Below are 22212 nucleotides of genomic sequence, written 5' to 3'. Positions count from 1 at the left end.
AAACTGCACTGCAAAAATCTAAATCTTACCAAGTGTATTTTTCTCATTTTTAGTCAAAATATCTCATCACACCTAAAATAAGACATAATCACCTAAAGAGTAACTTCTCAGTGAGATATAAGAACTAATTTTTAGCCAATAGATCTTGAAAATCTTATTTCAAGAAATTTTACCAAGATAATTTTCAATTGTTTCATTGGCCGATTTTTTTTTTTTTTTTTTTGCTTAATTCAAGCAAAAATATCTTGTATCCATTTTTTTTAAGATTTGTTTTTATAGGGGCATTTTTTCCAGTTTATAACCAATTTTTGGAGTTCAACTAGGTGCCAAAAAACAGCTGGACTGATTTAGAAAAAAAAACCTAAACTGCAAAAATCAAAATCTTACCAAGTGTATTTTTCTCATTTCTAGTCAAAATATCTCATCACACTTAAAATAAGACATAATCTCCTGAAGAGTAAGATATAAGAACATTATTTTTAGACATTAAATCTTGAAAATCTTATGTCAAGAAATCTTACCAAGATAATTTTCATTTGTTTCATTGGCAGATTTTTTTTTTGCTTAATTCAAGCAAAAATATCTTGTATTCAAGACTTGTTTTTATAGGGGCATTTTTTTCCTGTGTATAACTACTTTTTGCAGTTCAACCAGGTGCCAAAAAACAGCTAGACTGATTTAGAAAAAAAAAATATTGAGCCAAAATTCAAATACTTGTTGTTGTTCAGTGTGTTCCAGTTCACAGTTCATGTTCAACATCCTAAATCTCGAACTGATGTACATTCTGAGTGCCTTATTTGGCAAAAATCTGTCAAACTTCAATTCCTCTTTGTCTTTTTCTGTTATTCCACCCTGTTTTGACCCTAAAATACACAGTAAAACAAAACTGCTGAAGAAAAGGAACACAAGCACATACTCATAGCATCTTTTATGATGCCACAAATTCCAAACAGCCCGTTTCACTGAAATAATGTCTCAGGGGTTAAAGGATTAAGTCAGTCGATATAGGACATCAACTCACCCTTGCTGCGTCATACTTGGCTGCCCGTTCATTGTTGGTTTTCTCCGCCTTTTCAGCCAGCTTCTTTTGCATCTGAGGGCCCCTTCCGAAGAAAATGTAGTTGACAAAAGCGTATTCCAGCAGGGCCAGGAAGACCATGACAAAACAGCCCATCAGGTACATGTCGATGGCTTTGACGTAAGGGATCTTGGGCAGCGTCTCTCTCAGGTGGGTGTTGATGGTTGTCATGGTGAGCACAGTAGTGATCCCTGTGAGAAGAGAATACAAAAAAATTTAAACTTGCGACTATGTCTGATTCAAGAATTTATTAAAAAAAAACAAAAAACAATAAAAATTTATATTACACAGTATATTAATGTAATATGTTTCATTATTATTGCAGTTGTATTAATTAGGACTTAGACTGTATCAATAACTACATTATAATCAATATAAATAAAGTTGTGTGTGATTTTTTTTTTTTTGGTTTTTTGGGGCAAATATTTCATAATTACCTTCAAGCACAAATAATTCAAGTGGTCTGCGAGGATATGAGACTTCTGCTTCTGCTCCATGCCTGTATTTTCAGGCTGTAGAAAATAAACTCCATGATGACCAGGATTTTGTAAAAATCACAGGCATTTTCAGAGAAGCAGAGGAGTTAAACTTATGATTGACAGCTGTAATTACCAATTGCTGATCAGATTCCATCAGACATGACACTACACTGCAAAAATCTCAATCTTACCAAGTGTATTTTTCTCATTTCTTGTCAAAATATATCATTACACTTAAATTAAGACATAATCACCTAAAAAGTAACTTTCAGTGAGATATAAGAACTTATTTTTAGATAATAGATCTTAACAATCTAACGATAATTTTCACTTCTTCCATTGGCAGATTTTTTTTTGCTTAATTCAAGATTTTTTTTACGTAACTCAAGCAAACAAAAACTGATAAAATCTTTAGATATAAGTGTTCAGGCCTTGCCCGAAGTTGAAAATAGCTGAAAAAGCTGAAAATATTTGAAAATAGTTGAAAAAGCTGAAAATATTTACATCTTATCAACATTAATAACATGTAAACTTGCATTCAACCAGCATTATTTCAGTTTTTTTTTTTTACCAAAAACACTCTGGTATCCCTGGTGTGTAAAACAGTTAATTTAAAAAAAAGGAAAAAAAAAAATTGCACATCTTTGCGATATGAATATTGCACACTCCATTATTGCGATAATATTTTGTGCAGCCCTACATGACATACTAACAGTTCTACTGCTGCATTCAGTGCATCAACACAGAAGTTTGGAAAAATTGCTTCAGTTTTAAATAGCAGCTCATCTATTTATATTCAGTCTTTTCATTTGGACTGAGTGGAGAGAGCTGCAGCAGGAAGTTGTGAATTGTTAAATTCTGGTATTTTCCCGTCCATTACGTCAGCTCCTGCAGCTTTACAACTTGAAACCTGCAGCAAAAAAATACTGTGATAATACTTTATAGTAAGGAAATATTCACATAGTAGTTACCACAGTAGTTTAATAATGTTTCTAGTAATCATCAGAAAGTGACACAACTGCACACTTTTGTGAAAAAGTACAATTTCTGTCAATGTCTAAAAGTAAAAAGCAGCCATTTTTATGTCATTTGGTCAACTTTACATCATTATGTTTAACATGAGCATTCATTAAAGGATTATTTTTCCTATGCGTTATTATCCATTTTGATTGAAATAAGCCTGGATGTTAAAAAAGCAAAAGATGATGCAAAATAAAATAACCAATGATTCCCCATGGTTGTGTTATAATTAAAATAATGAGTCTATTTGGACCAGAATGTACAGATACTTGTTTTAAAAATAATAAAAGAAAAGTTGTGAGAAAAATAAATACTCAAGTAATATTTAGTTACATGTTAAATAAGGCATTAACTTAATAGCATAGCATTTAATAGGTTAAAGATGCTTAACATTAAGTTTGTTTTAATGTATAGTGATAAAGTGGTTTGCTTACTGACATAAATAAGTGTGACCTAAACTAAAATGACAATTAAATTAAAATGTAAAATCATCAATATTTCCTCTAACAACAAAAACTATCAATTTATATAATATTTAATATGTTTAGCCTCTATATTTAGCCTCTGTAAATGAAGGCATTCCTTTTCATAAGTAAAAAAAAAACTAAACTAAAATTATAACTTCGAAAATAAAAGTAGTCAGTTTGCCCCATATAAAACTAAAACAATACACTAAATAAACTATATTAGTATCAACAATATTAGAATCTTAATTAAAACTAGGATTATATCAGGTTATAGCATCACAAATAGAAAACAAAAGGTAGTTTTGGTTTGTCGACACCCTTTAAAACAAAAACCCAATTCTGTCTTGTACAAAAAACTGTACACCATTCATTTAAAAGACTGTTTTTCCTCCTTCAGAAGCTTCTTCCTTCACAGTGAAGAAAATGATGGTTGATGCTTAATTAGTCCAGACCTGTCAGAGGAGAAGTCTCTTCATAGAGCACTTCACTACTCTAAGCAGAAGCTGTTATCTTGTCAGTAACCTGAGGGTCACGCTGAAGAAAACTCCAACAGATGTCTTAGGTGTTACTATAGAAACAAGGTTATTTTTAATCGGGGAAAAAAAATGTTTGTTCTGTGGCTATTTCCACTGCTAGTTAAGAAGAGGATTGACCCAGTGGAAGACATAATTATGTCGCTCTGGGATTGCCAAAGACAGAGGAAACAAGAAAAGCAATCGGAGAGCGCAGACCTCCACCAAGAGAGATCTGTCCACCCCCCTTTTTATTTTGTTCATTATTTTCTTCATTTTGTTCATTATTTTGTTCATTTTTCTTCATTATTTTCTTCATTTTTCTTCATTTTGTTTTTATATTTTCTTCATTTTTCTTCATTTTGTTCATTGTTTTCTTCAGTTTGTTTTATATTCATTTTTGCTCATTTTGTTCCATATTTTCTTCATTTTTGGTCAATTTGTTTTTGTATTTTCTTCATTTTTCTTCATTTTCTTCATTATTTTCTTAATTTTTCTTCATTGTGTTTTTATATTCATTTTTTCTTAATTTTGTTCAGTATTTATATTTTCTTCATTTTTGGGCATCTGTTCATTATTTCCTTCATTTGTGTTCATTTAATTTCTGTATTTTCTCCATTTTTGTGCATTTTGTTCATTATTTCCTTCATTTGTGTTCATTTAATTTTTATATTTTCTTCCTTTTTGTGCATTTTGTTCATTATTTCCTTCATTTGTGTTCATTTAATTTCTGTATTTTCTTCATTTTTGTGCATTTTGTTCATTATTTCCTTCATTTGTGTTCATTTAATTTTTATATTTTCTTCATTTTTGTGCATTTTGTTCATTATTTCCTTCATTTGTGTTCATTTAATTTCTGTATTTTCTTCATTTTTGTGCATTTTGTTCATTATTTCCTTCATTTGTGTTCATTTAATTTCTGTATTTTCTCCATTTTTGTGCATTTTGTTCATTATTTCCATCATTTGTGTTCATTTAATTTTTATATTTTCTTCCTTTTTGTGCATTTTGTTCATTATTTCCTTCATTTGTGTTCATTTAATTTCTGTATTTTCTTCATTTTTGTGCATTTTGTTCATTATTTCCTTCATTTGTGTTCATTTAATTTCTGTATTTTCTCCATTTTTGTGCATTTTGTTCATTATTTCCTTCATTTGTGTTCATTTAATTTTTATATTTTCTTCCTTTTTGTGCATTTTGTTCATTATTTCCTTCATTTGTGTTCATTTAATTTCTGTATTTTCTTCATTTTTGTGCATTTTGTTCATTATTTCCTTCATTTGTGTTCATTTAATTTTTATATTTTCTTCATTTTTGTGCATTTTGTTCATTATTTCCTTCATTTGTGTTCATTTAATTTCTGTATTTTCTTCATTTTTGTGCATTTTGTTCATTATTTCCTTCATTTGTGTTCATTTAATTTTTATATTTTCTTCCTTTTTGTGCATTTTGTTCATTATTTCCTTCATTTGTGTTCATTTAATTTCTGTATTTTCTTCATTTTGTGCATTTTGTTCATTATTTCCTTCATTTGTGTTCATTTAATTTTTATATTTTCTTCCTTTTTGTGCATTTTGTTCATTATTTCCTTCATTTGTGTTCATTTAATTTCTGTATTTTCTTCATTTTTGTGCATTTTGTTCATTATTTCCTTCATTTGTGTTCATTTAATTTTTATATTTTCTTCCTTTTTGTGCATTTTGTTCATTATTTCCTTCATTTGTGTTCATTTAATTTCTGTATTTTCTTCATTTTTGTGCATTTTGTTCATTATTTCCTTCATTTGTGTTCATTTAATTTCTGTATTTTCTCCATTTTTGTGCATTTTGTTCATTATTTCCTTCATTTGTGTTGATTTAATTTCTGTATTTTCTTCATTTTTGTGCATTTTGTTCATTATTTCCTTCATTTGTGTTCATTTAATTTCTGTATTTTCTTCATTTTTGTGCATTTTGTTCATTATTTCCTTCATTTGTTTTCATTTAATTTCTGTATTTTCTTCATTTTTGTGCATTTTGTTCATTATTTCCTTCATTTGTGTTCATTTAATTTTTATATTTTCTTCATTTTTGTGCATTATGTTCATTATTTCCTTCATTTGTGTTCATTTAATTTTTATATTTTCTTCATTTTTGTGCATTTTGTTCATTATTTTCTTTATTTGTGTTCATTTAATTTTCGTATTTTCGTCATTTTTGGGCATTTTTTTCCCTTCATTTGTGTTCATTCTGATGATGTGAGTCCATTCCTCCTTCTGATCCCCCCCCCCCCGGATCACCACCAAAATTTTATCAATTCTTCATGAAAATCCGTCCATAACTTTTGGAGTTATCTTGCTAACAAATAAACAAACAAACAAACGAACAAACAAACAAACAAACATGCATGCACACAAAGCAAAGTGATCAAAATACCTCCTGGTGGAGGTAACAACATCCTGACGGTTTTGTCCATTGAAAACGTGTGACAGTGATCTTGTTTTCTTGCTCAGTAGGTGAGTGTGTAACCTGTACTTCATTGAAATTCAAAGGTCTGCCTTGAAAACCTCTAACTGCCCCTTGGTCATCAAGCAGAAATAACTCATTAGAATAGTGCTGCATGTATCTTGCCCCCAGCTCTTCATAACCTTAACCAGTAGGGGTACAGAAAGGCATGGTTACTCACTATTCCCTAGTAGTCTCAGAGATGCAACCGCCACTTTGATAATACACGTTTCAGCTTTAAAAAGACATTGACAAAGAGCCGTATCTGTGAAATGTAACACCGCTAATAGACAAAGCGTTTTGATGCATTTCACAGGATGTCAGCTTGCAGCAAATAAATACATGTCTCATACATATTCATGCAAATTCTGACCTTCTGCAAAGCAATAACGCTAAATCTCAGTGTTTTTCAACCTTGGGGTCGGGACCCCACGTGGGGTCGCCTGGAATTCAAATGGGGTCGCCTGAAATTTCTAGTAATTGATTGAGAAAATGCCTATGTAAAGATACGCTTTTATGTCAAATATTTGAGTATATTTTTGATTTATTACAATTTTGATTTTATAAACTTAATATCTGGAACCAATATTCACTTTTAAAGTCTTTGCAAAGATTCATTAAGCACCTGTGTGTCACTTTTGCAATAAATTACATACATTTTTCAAATCAGATTTTATATTTTTTGTGTGTTTTTTGGCCTTTTGTGTTTTTATAGTAGGTTAAAGTGCAAGAAATAATAGGCAGATGGTCACCTGGAATTCAAATGGGGTCACCTGAAATTTCTAGTAATTGCCAAAAAAAACCCCAACAATATGTGGTGAGTTGAGACAATCCAAATACATAAAAGACAAACTGTGGTTGTGAAACTGCAGCACTGTGGTTCTGTTTATGTGTCAAATGTTCATTGTGGTCAGTTTCGGACGCTGCAGCTCTTTCATAATTCATAGTTTGAGTTCTTGTTTGTTCAATATTAATTATCAGCCTTGTAAATCCAAGCTAGACTGACTGTACATATCCTGACCGAGGAAAATAAAACTCACTTTTTGCAGTAATCTACACCTGATTTTTCTGCCTCCGTCCATAATAATATACAGGGTGGGGAAGCAAAATTTACAATAAACATTTAGTTGTTTTTTCTCAGCAGGCACTACGTCAGTTGTTTTGAAACCAAACATATATTGATGTCATAATCATACCTAACACTATTATCCATTCCTTTTCAGAAACTTTTGCCCATATGAGTAATCAGGAAAGCAAACGTCAAAGAGTGTGTGATTTGCTGAATGCACTCGTCACACCAAAGGAGATTTCAAAAATAGTTGGAGTGTCCATAAAGACTGTTTATAATGGAAAGAAGAGAATGACTATGAGCAAAACTATTACAAGTAAGTCTGGAAGATACTATTAAAGAAGAATGGGAGAAGTTGTCACCCCAATATTTGAAGAACATTTGCGCAAGTTTCAGGAAACGTGTGAAGGCAGTTATTGAGAAAGAAGGAGGACACATAGAATAAAAACATTTTCTATTATGTAAATTTTCTTGTGGCAAATAAATTCTCATGACTTTCAATAAACTAACTGGTCATACACTCTTTCAATCCCTGCCTCAAAATATTGTAAATTTTGCTTCCCCATCCTGTACATTATATAGCCTAAATGTCATCTAAAATTAACGTTTATTTGCAACATAGTAGAGCAAACTATCACATGATCAAAAACAAATTAATTTAAAAAAAAAAAAAAAAAGTTTGAATATCTGGGGTCGCCAGAAATTTGTGATGTTAAAATGGGGTCACGAGCCAAAAAAGGTTGGGAACCACTGCACTAGGAATACAGAAAGGCACGGTTAGTCACTATTCCCTAGTAGTCGCAGAGACGCAACCGCCACTTTGATAATACACGTTTCAGCTTTAAAAAGACATTGACAAAGAGCCATATCTGTGAAATGTAACACCGCTAATAGACAAGGCGTTTTGATGCATTTCACAGGATGTCAGCTTGCAGCAAATAAATACATGTCTCATACATATTCATGCAAATTCTGACCTTCTGCAAAGCAATAATGCTATATCTTATCTCATTACAGATATATAGCGGATGTATCTCGAGTACTTTATCTACCAATGCTGGAAATAAATGGAGCCTATCAGAGCAGGACATACACGGACAGGGTTTTAGGAGTGTGTGTGTGTGTGTGTGTGTATGTGTGTGTCATAAAGTACAGTGAAGAGACAAGGAACAGTCAGGGGGTTGGGAAGAGGGAGTGAGATAGCTAAGGTCAATCCAACCCTTAGTGTGATTTATTGGCACATTACAAGGCTAGTGCTACATATGTGTGTGTGTGTGTCGACGGAGATAATGTGTGAACGTGCGCGGGCTTGTTCGCCTTGCCCGCCTTCCTGCGTGTGCACATGCTCTGTGTCTCTCTGCCCTGTTCAGCCAGCTATTGGATGGTGCAACCTCTTGGGTTTTTTTTTTTTTTTTTTTTTTTTTGCTTAACGACAGCCTTGTTCTTTATAGGTGTTCTCTCAACTGTGCCATTACTCTCTGTCCTTCATTCCCTCCCTCTATTCCTTCTTTCCCTCCCCACACACACACACATTCCCTTTCCAAACAATTTAATCAAGGGGCCATGCGTCCACAGGCCTCCCTCCTTTTTCATCACGTTGTTACTCTCCAGGGAGAAATAGAGTTTTATGGGATTTCTCTCACTCTTTTTCTGTCTCTCTCAGTCCTGTCTCTATCTCTTTCCATTGTTCCCTCCTTCTTCCCCCTTTATCTCTCCCTCTGCTTCAATATCTCCCCCTCTTCTTCCTCATTTATCCTTTATCTCTTTGTCCCCCAGCTCTTCTCACCATCATTTAGTGGTCTTTTCCCTCTTTGCTCAACTGCACCTCTTTCTTTCTTTCTTTCTTTCTTTTCGTCCCCCCCCTGCTAGTCTCTTTCCTACCTTAACGGCTCGTTCAAAGGCGCACGGCAATCAAATCTCTTCTAATCACAAGCCAATAGGCCATTAGCAACACAGCTCAACATTATAAAAAGGAAAAGGTATCATGTAGGATGCAATAAAACGTCTGCGAAGAATGTTAACTACGAGAACAGAAGCATAGGCGGTAAATCAAAGCAGCCTTAACTGAACACTTCTATTCATCACTTCAAGCAGGACACATTTTCAGCTATCTAGTTAGCATGTGCAATTAGGGATGTAACGATTACCAGTAGAACGATAAACCGCGGTAAAATTCCCGACGGTTAGTATTACCGTTTAAATTCTAATTATCATGATAACCGTGTTTGATTACCGCACTTTGAAAAGTCACAGTACTGCATATTTCCTGGATCATTGTGCTACTTATTTACATTTTTTATTGATTTTCTTGCCAATTTTGGTGAGTTTTTATTCATTTTATCTCATTTTTTGTTCATTTTCATTGATTTTGCTGCTCATGTTTGTGCATTTTTGTCCAATTTGTTCCGTATTTTGTTCATTTGTTGCTTATATTCAACATTTTTATCGAGTTTGTTTACATCTATCTATCTATCTATCTATCTATGAAAAAGAAACTAAAACAACTCAAACTTGATCTGGAAAATGGTCAAACAATGGCCATAAGGTGCCATCTTTAATGCACATTTGTATGTTTGATGTTTACATGTTAATATTTGAACATTTCTGCCAACAAAAAATACATCATGCCTATTATTTTATTTTATTATTATTATTATTATTATTATTATTATTTATTTATTTATTTTTTCAAAATACAACTTGGTTACATTATTTCAGTGTGTGTATAAGTATAAATACCGCGATAATAATGATAACCGTGATAATTTTGGTCACAATAACCGTGATATGAAATTTTCATACCGTTACATCCCTATGCGCAATCATTCAGAATTTGTCACTTAAGGCTTTAAAATACCCAGAGGAACTTGGTGTGTCTGGAGTAACATGGAATAAGCTCAAACTTGTGCCTGCCATTAGACTACAAGTGCTCCTGTACCCATAATAGCTAATGGCCACACCTTGACAGTCCATATAATCTAATTATAAATGGAGGGTATGACTGTGGGAAGTGGGTTCCAACCAGATTAGAGTGCGAGCGGGTCATTTGTAACTTCGCAATCCTTTCAAAATTGCTCAGGAAAATGAGATTCTGCTTCAAACAATTCAATTGTTTGCCTTCTGCCTCCTTGAATTGATTTCTCCCTGATCATTACACTGCTCTTACTGGCAGGTTTGCACACATAAATGAGCAGCTTTGCGCACACACACACACCCATGCCCACTCACACATTCCTTTTTCCCCTATCAATGTACCTGCTGAAAGCTTGTAATGATCCATCAGGACAACTGAATGGACCTCCGGTTGCCTCTCAGCTAGGGAGGCACATGGCGGATATTGCAGCAAGCAGGACTTCACACACACATTCAATTACAAACACACACACACACACACACACACACAAAGGCAAAGATACACTAGGAGGCATGCAGTAATGACTAAATATTGCATGCCTGCCTTAATGAAAGAAAGCAAACTAGCAAATAAAGGGGGTCATGTAAAACAGATAAAAGTATGTATGCATATCCATTTTGGACTTGAACAAGCTATGTGCACCTGTGGATAACAAGGGGATAGACGGACGTTTTCTAAAAAGCATTATGTGTTAAGATCATTACTGTTCCATTATATATCCATAAAGAAGATTTAAAGACCAAAGCAGCAATCAATCCACATGACTAGATTAATCTGTTAGCCATCCCTGTGGCTCAAAGAGCTAAAACCTGCTGCTTAACCCTGTTGACCTCCTTCCTCTGACTCTTTCTTTTTAATTTTAATAGAGCATATACAACTGTAGAGGTTGAATTTTGTCGATTAATAGTAAATTACTGAATTAAAGTGCAAAGTTTATGTACTCTTGCCTTTGAAAAATAGATGCAACATGAGTGTATTTTATATGATGGTCTTGTTTTCAACACATGACTGATGAAATGCAACATCATTTGCTGATATATGCATAAGGAAAGCAAGATGCATTATGGGAAGTGGATTTCATTTCTCCCCATTTCTGTGTGGGTTCTCTCCGGGTACTTCTTCTTCCTCCCACCATCCAAAAGACATGCGCTGATAGGTTAATCGGTTAATCTAAAAAAATGCCCGTAGGTGTGAATGTGAGAGTGATTGTTCGTCTCTATATGTTCAGCCCTGTGAGGAACCGGTGACATGTCCAGGGTGTACCCTGCCTTTGCCTATAAGTAGCTGGGATAGGCTCCAAGTGACCCCCGTGACCCTAGTGAGGATAAAGCAGGTTCAGAAAATAAATGAATGAATGAATGAATGTATTTCATCCGTCACATGCCTTTATACCACAGGTGTCAAACATCCGGCCCGCCAAAGGGTCCAGTCCGGCCCCTGGAATGAATTTGTGAAATGCAAAAATTACACTGAAGACGTTAATCACTTTAGTTCAGGTTCCACATTCAGACCAATTTAATCTCCAGTGGGTCGGATCAGTCAAATACTATCATAATAACCTATAAATACTCACAAGTCCAAATTTCATCTTTGTAAATGTAAACACTTTCATGTCATTTTACTTTATTTACACTAAAACAAACTATCATTTCACAAAAACACAAAAAACCTCAACAAATATAAACATTTTAAAATGTCTCAACTGTAATTTTAACAATATTCTGCCTGCTATTAAATGTTTTCTGTATTTGTTGATCCACTGTGGACTGTAAGTTGTAATTTACACGTTTAAATGATAAACTGAGGCATAATATTGTTAAACTTGCACTTAGTTTTCTTAAGAAATGTCAGTTTGTTCATGTTATTCACATTGTTTTAAAGGATAGTTGGTAGATGTAAACACTTTCATCGCATAATTTTACTTTTTTTGCTCTAAAACATAAAGTAAAGTTTGGAGTTGACATTATTTATATATCATTATGTTATTATTTTACTGGTCCGGCCCATTTCAGATTAAATTTGGCTTAATGTGGCCCCTGAACTAAAAGGAGTTTGACACCCCTGCTTTATACACACAATGTGATGACATCATATCTGGCTATGAAAGGAAAAAATGACAGATATCATACCAAGTCTTAAACAAGCATGATGCATCTAATCTGAATAAGCTGAGTTAATATTTTAGAGTATTTTGTTGTTGTTTTTTTCTTGTGATGAACACAATTCTCTAGAAAAAAAAAAAAAAAAAATTAAAAAAAAAAAAATTAAAAAGACTGCTCATCAGTTCATGTGCAGCTGAGTTTAACTGGTAAAATGACAACAGTAAACCATGACCACCACTTCTTTCATTTAAGGTTACAAGTTTACATCCACCTTACCCAAATCTATGAATGGAAAAAAAAAAAAAAAAAAATCAAAAAATCAATGAAAACCTTTCATTTTAATGTGTATGGAAGCAAATGGATCCTTCTGATCTGCATCTTCAGACTGATAATAACCAAGTATGGACTGCTTGTCACTGTCATTCTACATTTGAAATGCTGTTGAGTCTTTTACAAAGCAGCTGAAGACACAGGCTTTTAGTGGGTTTTATGACAATTTACTTTTATGTTTTTACGCTTGTGTACGCAGTTGTGTGTCTATGTATCTTACTTCTGATTTTACCATAAAGCACTGCTATAAAAACTGCTATATAAATAAACTTGACAGTGACAATGACAATGACAACGAGGCCTGTTTGTTTATGGATGATGTTGTACTGATAAATATGCTATAATTATTGAATAAAATGGTTGAATTGTTGAATCTGTTTGTATGAATGTACTGCCATGATCATATTGTTGCGTGTAATTCAGTTACTGCATTATGCATTTGTAGTGGTTCAATGCTAAAATTAAGAAAATTGTATAGTTTGATTCTTGTATCAAGTTAGTGATAAAGGTGTAAAAGCAGAGGGGTAGGATTAAATAAGTTTATACTTCTTCCTACTCATTTTCGACCATGCAAAATTCAGACTTGTGTGTGCTTGAAGATAGATTCTGTCCATTTAAATGTTTTTTTTTATTTTTTTATTTGGTTTCTTTGCATGTTTGAAATAAATAAATAAATAAATCAAATCAAATCAACTTTACTTACAAACCTCTGAGAGAACTGGTCTGTGCATCACAATAAAGCACTCTGGCTACATGAACTAACAGGCTATATTTTGAAATATAACATCTATAGTTGTTAAAAACTAAACTTTAAATGCATTTAACCAAGGTATGAAAGTTTAAACCAAATTCTCAAAGTATTTTTAACACATCGGAATGCAACTTTAGCAGGAAACATTTGTCTATTTCTTTATATTGAATTTTGAGTTGTGTATTTATTCCTGGTTGACGCGTCATAAATCTTGTGGTTCGACATTGGACAAAGACAAAACTGTACTGCAGCATACTCGAGGACTCACTCGAGGTTACAACACCAGCGACTTGCTTCCATCTTTGCCGTGTTTATTGTTTACAGGGGCTCGTACTCAGCGGGTCTTTGCAGCCAAACAAGTACTCCTCAATAACAAGTCAAATTACACTCATTAGGAGAGGATATAATACCAACTCAGTGACCAGTGATATGATATACACAAGGTATGACCTAATTTAGTCAAGGTTGTGAATTCATGTTTTTCGCCTACAGAAAAACACGGTGGATCTAATTCAAACAGAGCTGCAAAAACACACAAACAGAGTGAGTAGTTCATGTTTACATGCACACTAGGACACCTAATAATCTCCAGCAGCTACTGTGAGTCATCAGCTTCGAGCAATATTCCGACCACAATATTTACATATTTTAACGTACTGTGATCCCGACAAGGATTAGCTTGTAAAAGACAGGGGACTTCATACCCCTCTCTTGTGGCAAACATAATAGAAATGTTCTTTACATCTGCTTCCATTTGCCCCGCCAATTTTCAACCTATCCCCTGAAGCAATCGCTAATCCCGAGCCAGAATGAGAAGTCCAGTCTCTCACTTAAGGAAGCCGAGTTACAAGCGTTATTGCTGTTGGGAATCCATCACGGACAGAAGAAAAGTGGCCTTCCCAACCTCATCTGAGGAGCCAAATACCTGCTCCCTAACGGCTCCTGCTTCTTACCTAGAGCCACTCTGGCTGCCGACGCGTCGTAGTTTATCCAGAAGGAGACCCAGGAGAGAATAGTAATCAGGATCGATGGCATGTACGTCTGCAGGATGAAGTAGCCGATGTTTCTCTTCAGCTTGAAGCTCAGAGACAGTCGAGGATAGGCACCTGAGCAGAGACGAGATGGAAAAGAAGAGGGTTTTTTTTTTTAATTTTAAACAGCATGCAAACGACAGAACAATAAAAAATGGCATTATGGGTAGACAAAGATACCTTAAAAATCTAATTAAAAATGTTAAACTATGAACAGTGAACACATCGTTTCCAAGGAGCATGCAGGGACACCTTGTGTTTTTGTTTCAGTTTCCATGACAACCGCAACAGCATGGGTTGGATTTATTGCCATGGTAACAAATATCTCCTTCAGTCGCACCAACACAACTCTCTCGCGCACACATTCAAATACACACAGCCGTATCCCTTTTTTATGATGATGTGACACAAAATCCAGGATGGCGATAAAAATTTCAGCACATTTTGATTTATCACTTATTCCATCTCATCCACCTACATAATTCATACAATGATTCTGGGGGATTCGACGTTACGCAGGGAATAATGGCTTCATAAATGCGTGCCTCTGATGCTTCACAAGTCAGGAATTTTAAATAACGTTCACCACCATGATCTGTTATGAGAAAGCATTTCTGTCACTGCTTTTCCATGACCCGGATTATAACAAGTAGACGTGTGTGTGCATGCTTTGATACCAAACGCCATGCATGATTTGTTGTGAATCTCTGCAGCGTATGTCTCTTTATGGAGTGAATCTACGGCTCGTTACTCCCGCTATTCTTGGCTTTTTTTTTTTTTTTTTCCATTTCGGTTTCATATCGGAGGAGAAGAGGAGGCCATTACACTGTAATTTCCAATCTGTGGGTTTCATGTTTCAGCCAAAGCTACTTGTGGCGAGCGTGGGTCCAATTGACTACACACTTGTGTGCAGAGTTGGATGGAGAGACTCATTAAGATTCTGCGCCTTTTGTATGTTTTCATGTCATTTTAAACCAGTGAAATTTTAAATGGCGTTACTGATTATGTTTGACCAAAGGTATACACTAAGATGGGAACATGTTAACTCTTTAAAACCTGACATGTCATTGCTGATACACCCTGCGCATATACAGTTTGGATGACTGTAACACTTTCACAGTTTGTGCGATTGGAAAAATTCCAACAGTTTCTGAAACCTGAGATATTGTGCTTTACAGGTTTTATTGGGTCATAACGGTAATTTCACTCATGCCTGTACTAGAAGCTGGAGAAAAAGCCATTTTAGCAGAATTCTAACATGTAGTTAATTGTAAATAACTGCTAGATTTTGAAAGTTCTAAATGCTCTGGAAAAATGGGCAAAAGGACTCACTCACAGCATATTTTCTAACCTTTTTTTAGTCAAACTAATTAAAAAAAAAAGTCTAGATGGACCATTTTAGGCTTAGGGTTTAAAGGGTTACGGAAACTTTGTAGATTTAAACACTATAATAATGTAATTTGACTTTTTTCACCGTTATTATTTTACTGGTCTGGCCCACTTCAGATCATATTGGGCTGAACTAAAATGAGTTTGACATTCCTGGTCTAAGTGAAGGCATTTATTAATTTCACTCATGCCTGTTCTAGAAGCTGGAGAAGATGCTGTTTTAGCAGAATTATAACATGCAGTAAATTGTAAATGACTGCTAGATTTTGAAAGATGTGGAAAAATGGCCAAACAGACCCACTCACAGCATATTTTCTAATCTTTTAGTTAGTCAAAATAAGAAAAAAAAGTCCAGGTGGACCATTTTAGGTTTAGGGTTTAAAGGGTTAAAATAATGTTGACACCAGTTTTGGAGTCAAATCTGTTTGTTTTTTTTCCAGATGATAAATGAATTATCCAAATGCTCTTCATGGCCTGGCTCCAGATTAAATTTTAGACCTTTGAACCTCATATCAACTGGTGCACAGTCATACATTTTTGGCCCGCGGTCTTCAGTGTAATATAGATCCTTTAAACTTGATTTTACGGATTGTATTACTGATAATAGTTTTTGTTTTTACCCATAAAGACCCAAAAAGCCACTGGTGACCAAAACCATCTACTGATCTAAACTGCTTAATACCTGTTGATCCATTAATCCTGTCAATACATGTAAATAATTGATGTAAAATGCAGTTTTTCATCTTTTCATGGTCATCAGATATGACCCATTTGGACATTCAGAAGCTCCGTAGTGAACGTGGAAACACTGTCATCTTCTACAACATTGATTCACCAGTAAAACCAATGGTGTTGGATCAATGACAGTGGATGGAGACACTTGGTTTATGTTCAGGTAATGATGTATTTTGCTGAAAAAGTAACTTTTTCTTCAGTTTTTTTCTGTTTCTGATATAATAACCCTCAAATTTAATCTGAGTTTTAACAGACATCTCCATGATCAGTGAATAAAATAAGGAAAACACTTGATTTTCACAGAAAAAAAAAAGCTAAATACAGAGGATAATGTCATAATAAATGAAGATTAAATTACTTTAGAAATCTTAAATACAGAGAAAAATTTATTTGGGAACTGTCACAAAAGTAGCACTGGGTCTTTATGGGTTAATCACCAAACCATAGTTTTTTTTATACTTGAGACATAGTTTTTATATGCATATTCATTTTATCTTGTATATACAGTGTCTGTTTTATATATTGCTGCTGCCTCCTGAACCAACTGCATTGAAATTCCATTTTTAGATATAAATCTGGAATGACAAATAAAGTCTGTCTATGCCTTCTGTCTATCCCGGTGTCCAGGATTACAACTAAAGCAGACCAGGCTTTTGCAGTCATGACCCTAAAGCTGTGGATGACCTCAAGGAAATTAGGCTGTCTGAGGGCATCTCTGCCTTTAAGTCTCTTCGATTGTATTTTTTCCACAGGGTATAACCTGGATTATCTGAGCTGCATGTCATTTTTTATTCTTTTATTTTTAATGTATGTAATCTTGTACTTGGTGTTATATCATTTGTGTTTTATCAATTTCATTTGTACATTATTTGACTCTATAAATGAAAGTGCAACAACGACAAAAATTACAAAGTTCTGGAAGCTGCTGGCATGTACAAGCATATTCTACTGTTTTCTTTCTATTTTATCAGCGCATCATTGTTATTATCACAGCAAATCAAGCTTAACAACAACCTTGAAAATCACATTTAATCTCCTTTTATTATGTTTGCACTCATTATTTTCAGTATTTTCTGTGATAATATTAAATCATTAATTGATATTAAAATAAATGCTATTTATTATCAAAATCTAAGACTTCATATGTCCACATTAATATTTGAATGATCAATGATCCATATGATCTTATTATTATGATCAAGTATGTTTTTCCATGTCAGTTTTTTTTTTTTTTATATTTTGTCATGCCACAAGCCAAAAAACCAAAATGAGCCATCAGTGGCTCTTTCTTTTCCTCCCACAGCAGCAGTAGAAGTTAATAAACGGGTCAGAAGCCACATTGTTTTAAAATGAAACTGTTCACTGACATCACTTGCCTTTTACTGCGGAAAATAATGTCAAATGATGTGAGTTAATCGTGTTAGCTAATCAGCCAAAATTCTAGAAAATAATGCGTTGGTGTGGTTCATTAAGTAATACATTAATGATGACTGTTTCCATGAATTATTTTGTGTGCTTAAAACACAGCAGCAGCTTGGAAAAGTAGAGCAGGCCGATGAGGAGACAGGTGCATACTCAGGGTTTTAGGTGAGGTCCTAATTTTGAATTAAAGCCTAGTTTGTGAACCATATAGAGAGACATCTGACTCAATGTTCAGCAAATATAACCTTCAAAAGTTTAAGTATTTTGTCTTAAGAGTATTTTGGTTTCAATGTTTGAAATCGCCCTAAAGCGGGGGTGTCAAACATGCAGCCCGTTGGCCAAAACTGGCCCCCCAAAGGTTTAGTCTGACCCACAGGATGAATTTGCCAAGTATCAAACTTATTTTATTAACAGTATTCTGTCTGTTACTACATGTTTAGTGTCTTTGTAGATCCACTGTGATCTGTAAGTTGTAATGCACATGTAAAAATGATAAGCTGAGGGATCATATTATTACCCCTCCCCCCGAAGGGGAGGCCAGGGGTACTGTTTTTTGGGTCGGTTTGTTTGTTTGTTAACATTCTAGCAGCAAAACTGTCGGTTCAATTCATACCAAATTGGGTTTATAGATTACCAGTGACCCAAAATAGATCTGATTACATTTTGGGAAAGATAGGTCAAAGTTCAAATTTTTAATGAATTTTTAAATCTTTATTCTTCTCCCATTTACTGATAATGGGTGACATTTCAAATGTCGATAAAAACATCAATTTTGTTTCAATTTACTTCAAACTTGCCGCATATACTGTATATAGAGGCAATTGATATGATGACATCAGCTGGATCGATGCCAAAATAAGCTACAATACATGTGAGGGGTGGGGTTTGTTGTGCTTGGCACCACTAGTTAAAATTGCACTTATTTTTCTTAAGAAATTTCAGGTTTTTCAGGTAATTCACATTCTGTTGGGAATGGATACTTCATAAATGCAAACAATTTCACTAGAAAAATTAAGAGTTCTCATTATTTATAGATTATTATGCTGTTATTTTACTGGCTCGGCCAATTTGTGTACAATTTGGGCTGTAAATGAGCCCTAAAGGATTAAGTTAAAATTAAATTATTTCATTGATAATTTCTACAATGACAGCTTACCTAGATATCGTGTTAAAAGTGTTTATTTTTAGCATTGCAAAGCTGAAAAACAAGCACAGATCAAAGACTATCGACACAGTAACAGCACAGAAACATGGCTGGTGTGTCATGTAGTGCGCTGTCTGATGAGACAACCCTCCTATATTTTTAGCTTGTGGGTTAACAGATGCCGTAAACAAACTCAGCACACACTGAACATACAGTTCATTACAGTGTGAATATGGAAACATACTGTCACAGCTCTTAAAATACACCATTCACATCTTTTTATGAATCCTTAATTGCCGCCCCTCCAGTTTGAGTCAAAACTGGGTATCTGTGCTGTAAAGTGCTTTAAGAAAAGTGTAGGCTGAGGTGCACTTGCGTGTGGGCGTAGAACTGTACTGGCTGTAACTGCTACACCGAACAACATCCGTGAGTGGGAGGAACACCATGTGTGAGGCCGAGGAGGAAAAGGGAGAAGGGAGAGGAAATGGGATGCTGGGAAGAGGATAAAAGCTGAGATGATGGTGACAGAACAACAATGAAGTCTGGGAGGGCTGCTGTCGTCGTCTGTTGGTTTTGTCATGTTTCCTGCAGGGGTGTAATGTCAGTGGTTAAATGACAACAAAAGATTGTCATTTTACCACATGGCTCATGTTTACATGTATGAGGTGACGCTTTAAAGTTCTTTAAGTTGAGGGGTATAGTTACTATTTATACAACAGAGACACATACAAGAGACTGGAGAAGTGTAATTGGAACAAAATGTGACTATATTATATATCATATATTTTATTCTTCTGTTCTGGTAGCGGGTGTATTGCATATCCAGTAGCAGAAATAAGAAAGAAAACAGCATTGTGCAAAAAAAAGATTATGTTTTTAACATTATAACAAGATCCTCTGATTCAGTTCATTCCTTTACTTTCTTGGTAAATTCCACTGGCATTTTCAGTTGAAGAACCTCTCAGCTGGCCTGTCTGTTTCTGCACATAAAATATGACACCATGGCAATGTGGCCCTATTGTTTATCTGTTGCTAAGTAACCCACTTCAATAATGATTCCATGATTCTGGGCATAGCAACATGATTGTAAGGCTATTGTATTCCAAAATTACTAATATCTCCCAAAATATTGGTCCTATCAACTTGCCGTTGTCGCCAGCCTCTTCCATAATCAAAAATACATAAGTATGCCAAACTGCTGCAGTCAAGTCTTTCCAGATTTTGTGTGATGCCCAAGACACACACACAGAGTCCACTTCCCATTTATATTCTAGATATTGTCATGATGTGAAGCTATTTTACATATAGCACATTATTATACAAAACTACATATTATAATGTGATAATTTATCAAAATAAAGTCTTTACAAAGTAGTTCATGCTGTAATGTGCATTTCTTGTTGTACTATAAAGGTACATATTGTAAAAATGTGAAAATACCTTCTTATATTATGAAAATCTCCAGTTACCACATGAGATACAGTATCTTATAATGGCATAATATGGAAATCATCTTGTTTTCAGGATTATTGTTTTTTTTTTTGTTTTTTTTTTTTTATTCTTTTTCTGATCTGGTATAGTATGTATATTATGTATAGTAATAGTATGCTTTTGTAATTTTACCATGGACCCACAATAATGCCAGACTGATCTTTAAATCCTCAGTTCATAATCCTGCACTACTGAGCTGCAGGACTTGGGAAGGGACCTGGACTTCTTTTTTTCAGATTTATTTATTTATTAATCAGGCTGAGGATTCCAGTTTCTATTGTGGAGTTTCATTTTTTAATTTTGCTTATTTATTAATTTATTTATTCATTGTTGCCTTTGTTGTTTTATGATGATAATGATGAAGTTGACACCATTACACTATAATGATACCATTATTTTTAAGATTATTGTTACTGCTACTATTATTATGACAACTGTCGTGGATGATAAGGATGATACCATGGATGAGTGTTATACAGAAAACTATCCAACGACTTAAACTATTCAACACCCAGGTATAGTTTCATTAATATCATCAAATCTTTGTCTTCCTGATTTTTTTTCTTTCTCTCTTCCCCCTCTTGCCAGATATAACAAGTAAATTTCTATTTTCTGTAACTTCTGCTGCTCCTGTCTTGGCCAGGACTCACAATGAGTTTTTTCATGGTTAATAAAAAGGCTAATAAATAAAAGTAATGGGTATCTGTTTTATATTTGCAGCTTATTTTTAACATGTAGATATTTGCACAAAAAATGAACACCAGTCAAATTTCAGACACTCAAAGCTAATATGAAAATAGTGGAAAAAATGATGTTATTATCATCTAGCTGTGTTTATAAAGTGGAATGTATGTAATTATTATGATTATGTAAAATACCTGTAGGCTACATGATGACTAAAGGCCAGCACAGCGTTACAGAAAGTAACCAAAACTACTGGCTATAGTTACTAAAATTAGAAAAAGAAAAGGTTTTGGATCAACACATCACTCCACCTCACAAAAACTCCAAAAATATTACATCAAAGTGAGACTATGGGAGCCTCTGCTTTTTGAAGGTAAAGAAAAGGCTGACGGATAAAGAGTGTATTGAGCCGGGAGGCTATGCTAAATGGAGAGAAGGTCAGGAGTGGCTTCGCTGTCAACGCAGACAGGATTGAGACAAGACAGACGAGACTTAGACCCATATACACAAGGGAGAATATCGACTGATGTAAAAGCAACGTCAGTGAAAAAATCCTGAGGTTTATAATGAAGTGTTTTGGCTGAGTGGAGCTGTCCATGGTTCTGAAGAGGGAATCCAATTCTGGTGTAGTACATTAGCATTTAACTTTTTGTTTTGTTCTATGTATGTGTCTGTGTGACTAAAGTACAAGACATGAGAACAGTTCATCATGAATTAAATTTGGAAATTTATTAAATTACTCCTGCAGATGTAATAAGTTCAAATTCTGAAAGTGCTTTCTTTAAGTTCATAATAATCCTATAAATGTTTCATAGGTGCATTCTCATCTGATTTTATGTTTTTTGTTTTTTTGTTTTTACTAAATACAAAAATCACCAGTTGATACTTATTAACTCCCAAAGAAATTACAATATTTAAAACTGATTCTACATTAATACATTCTCTGTTTAGAGAATGTACTACTGTAAAAAGTAAGTATTTATCCTTGTATGCAAGCACAATGGCGTATTAATAAGTTGTCATTTGAATGCTCTAAGGGGCATTTTCAAATGTTATTGCAACATTTTATGTTTAGTGATTCTGTTAAATGTCACGTTTCAAAGCCTGCAGT

At 34.2% G+C, this 22212-nt stretch overlaps 1 protein-coding gene across 4 annotated transcripts in view; it reads right to left on the bottom strand.

Moving 5' to 3' along the window:
• Positions 1 to 22212, bottom strand: part of LOC115434573 (gamma-aminobutyric acid receptor subunit beta-3-like) — a 158595-nt gene that overhangs the window by 11559 nt on the left and 124824 nt on the right. For all 4 annotated transcript variants that reach the window (XM_030156612.1, XM_030156620.1, XM_030156633.1 and 1 more), the window contains 2 exons: positions 14159 to 14311; positions 1022 to 1269 (listed from right to left, as the gene is read on the bottom strand). In XM_030156612.1, coding sequence (XP_030012472.1) covers positions 1022 to 1269; positions 14159 to 14311 — 401 coding nt within the window. The remainder of the gene's footprint in view (positions 1 to 1021; positions 1270 to 14158; positions 14312 to 22212) is intronic.

Source organism: Sphaeramia orbicularis, chromosome 2 (assembly GCF_902148855.1).
Source record: "Sphaeramia orbicularis chromosome 2, fSphaOr1.1, whole genome shotgun sequence".
NCBI lineage: Eukaryota > Metazoa > Chordata > Actinopteri > Kurtiformes > Apogonidae > Sphaeramia > Sphaeramia orbicularis.
Note: the sequence above shows the minus strand (reverse complement) of the source record. Positions and strands in the feature narration are given on the sequence as shown.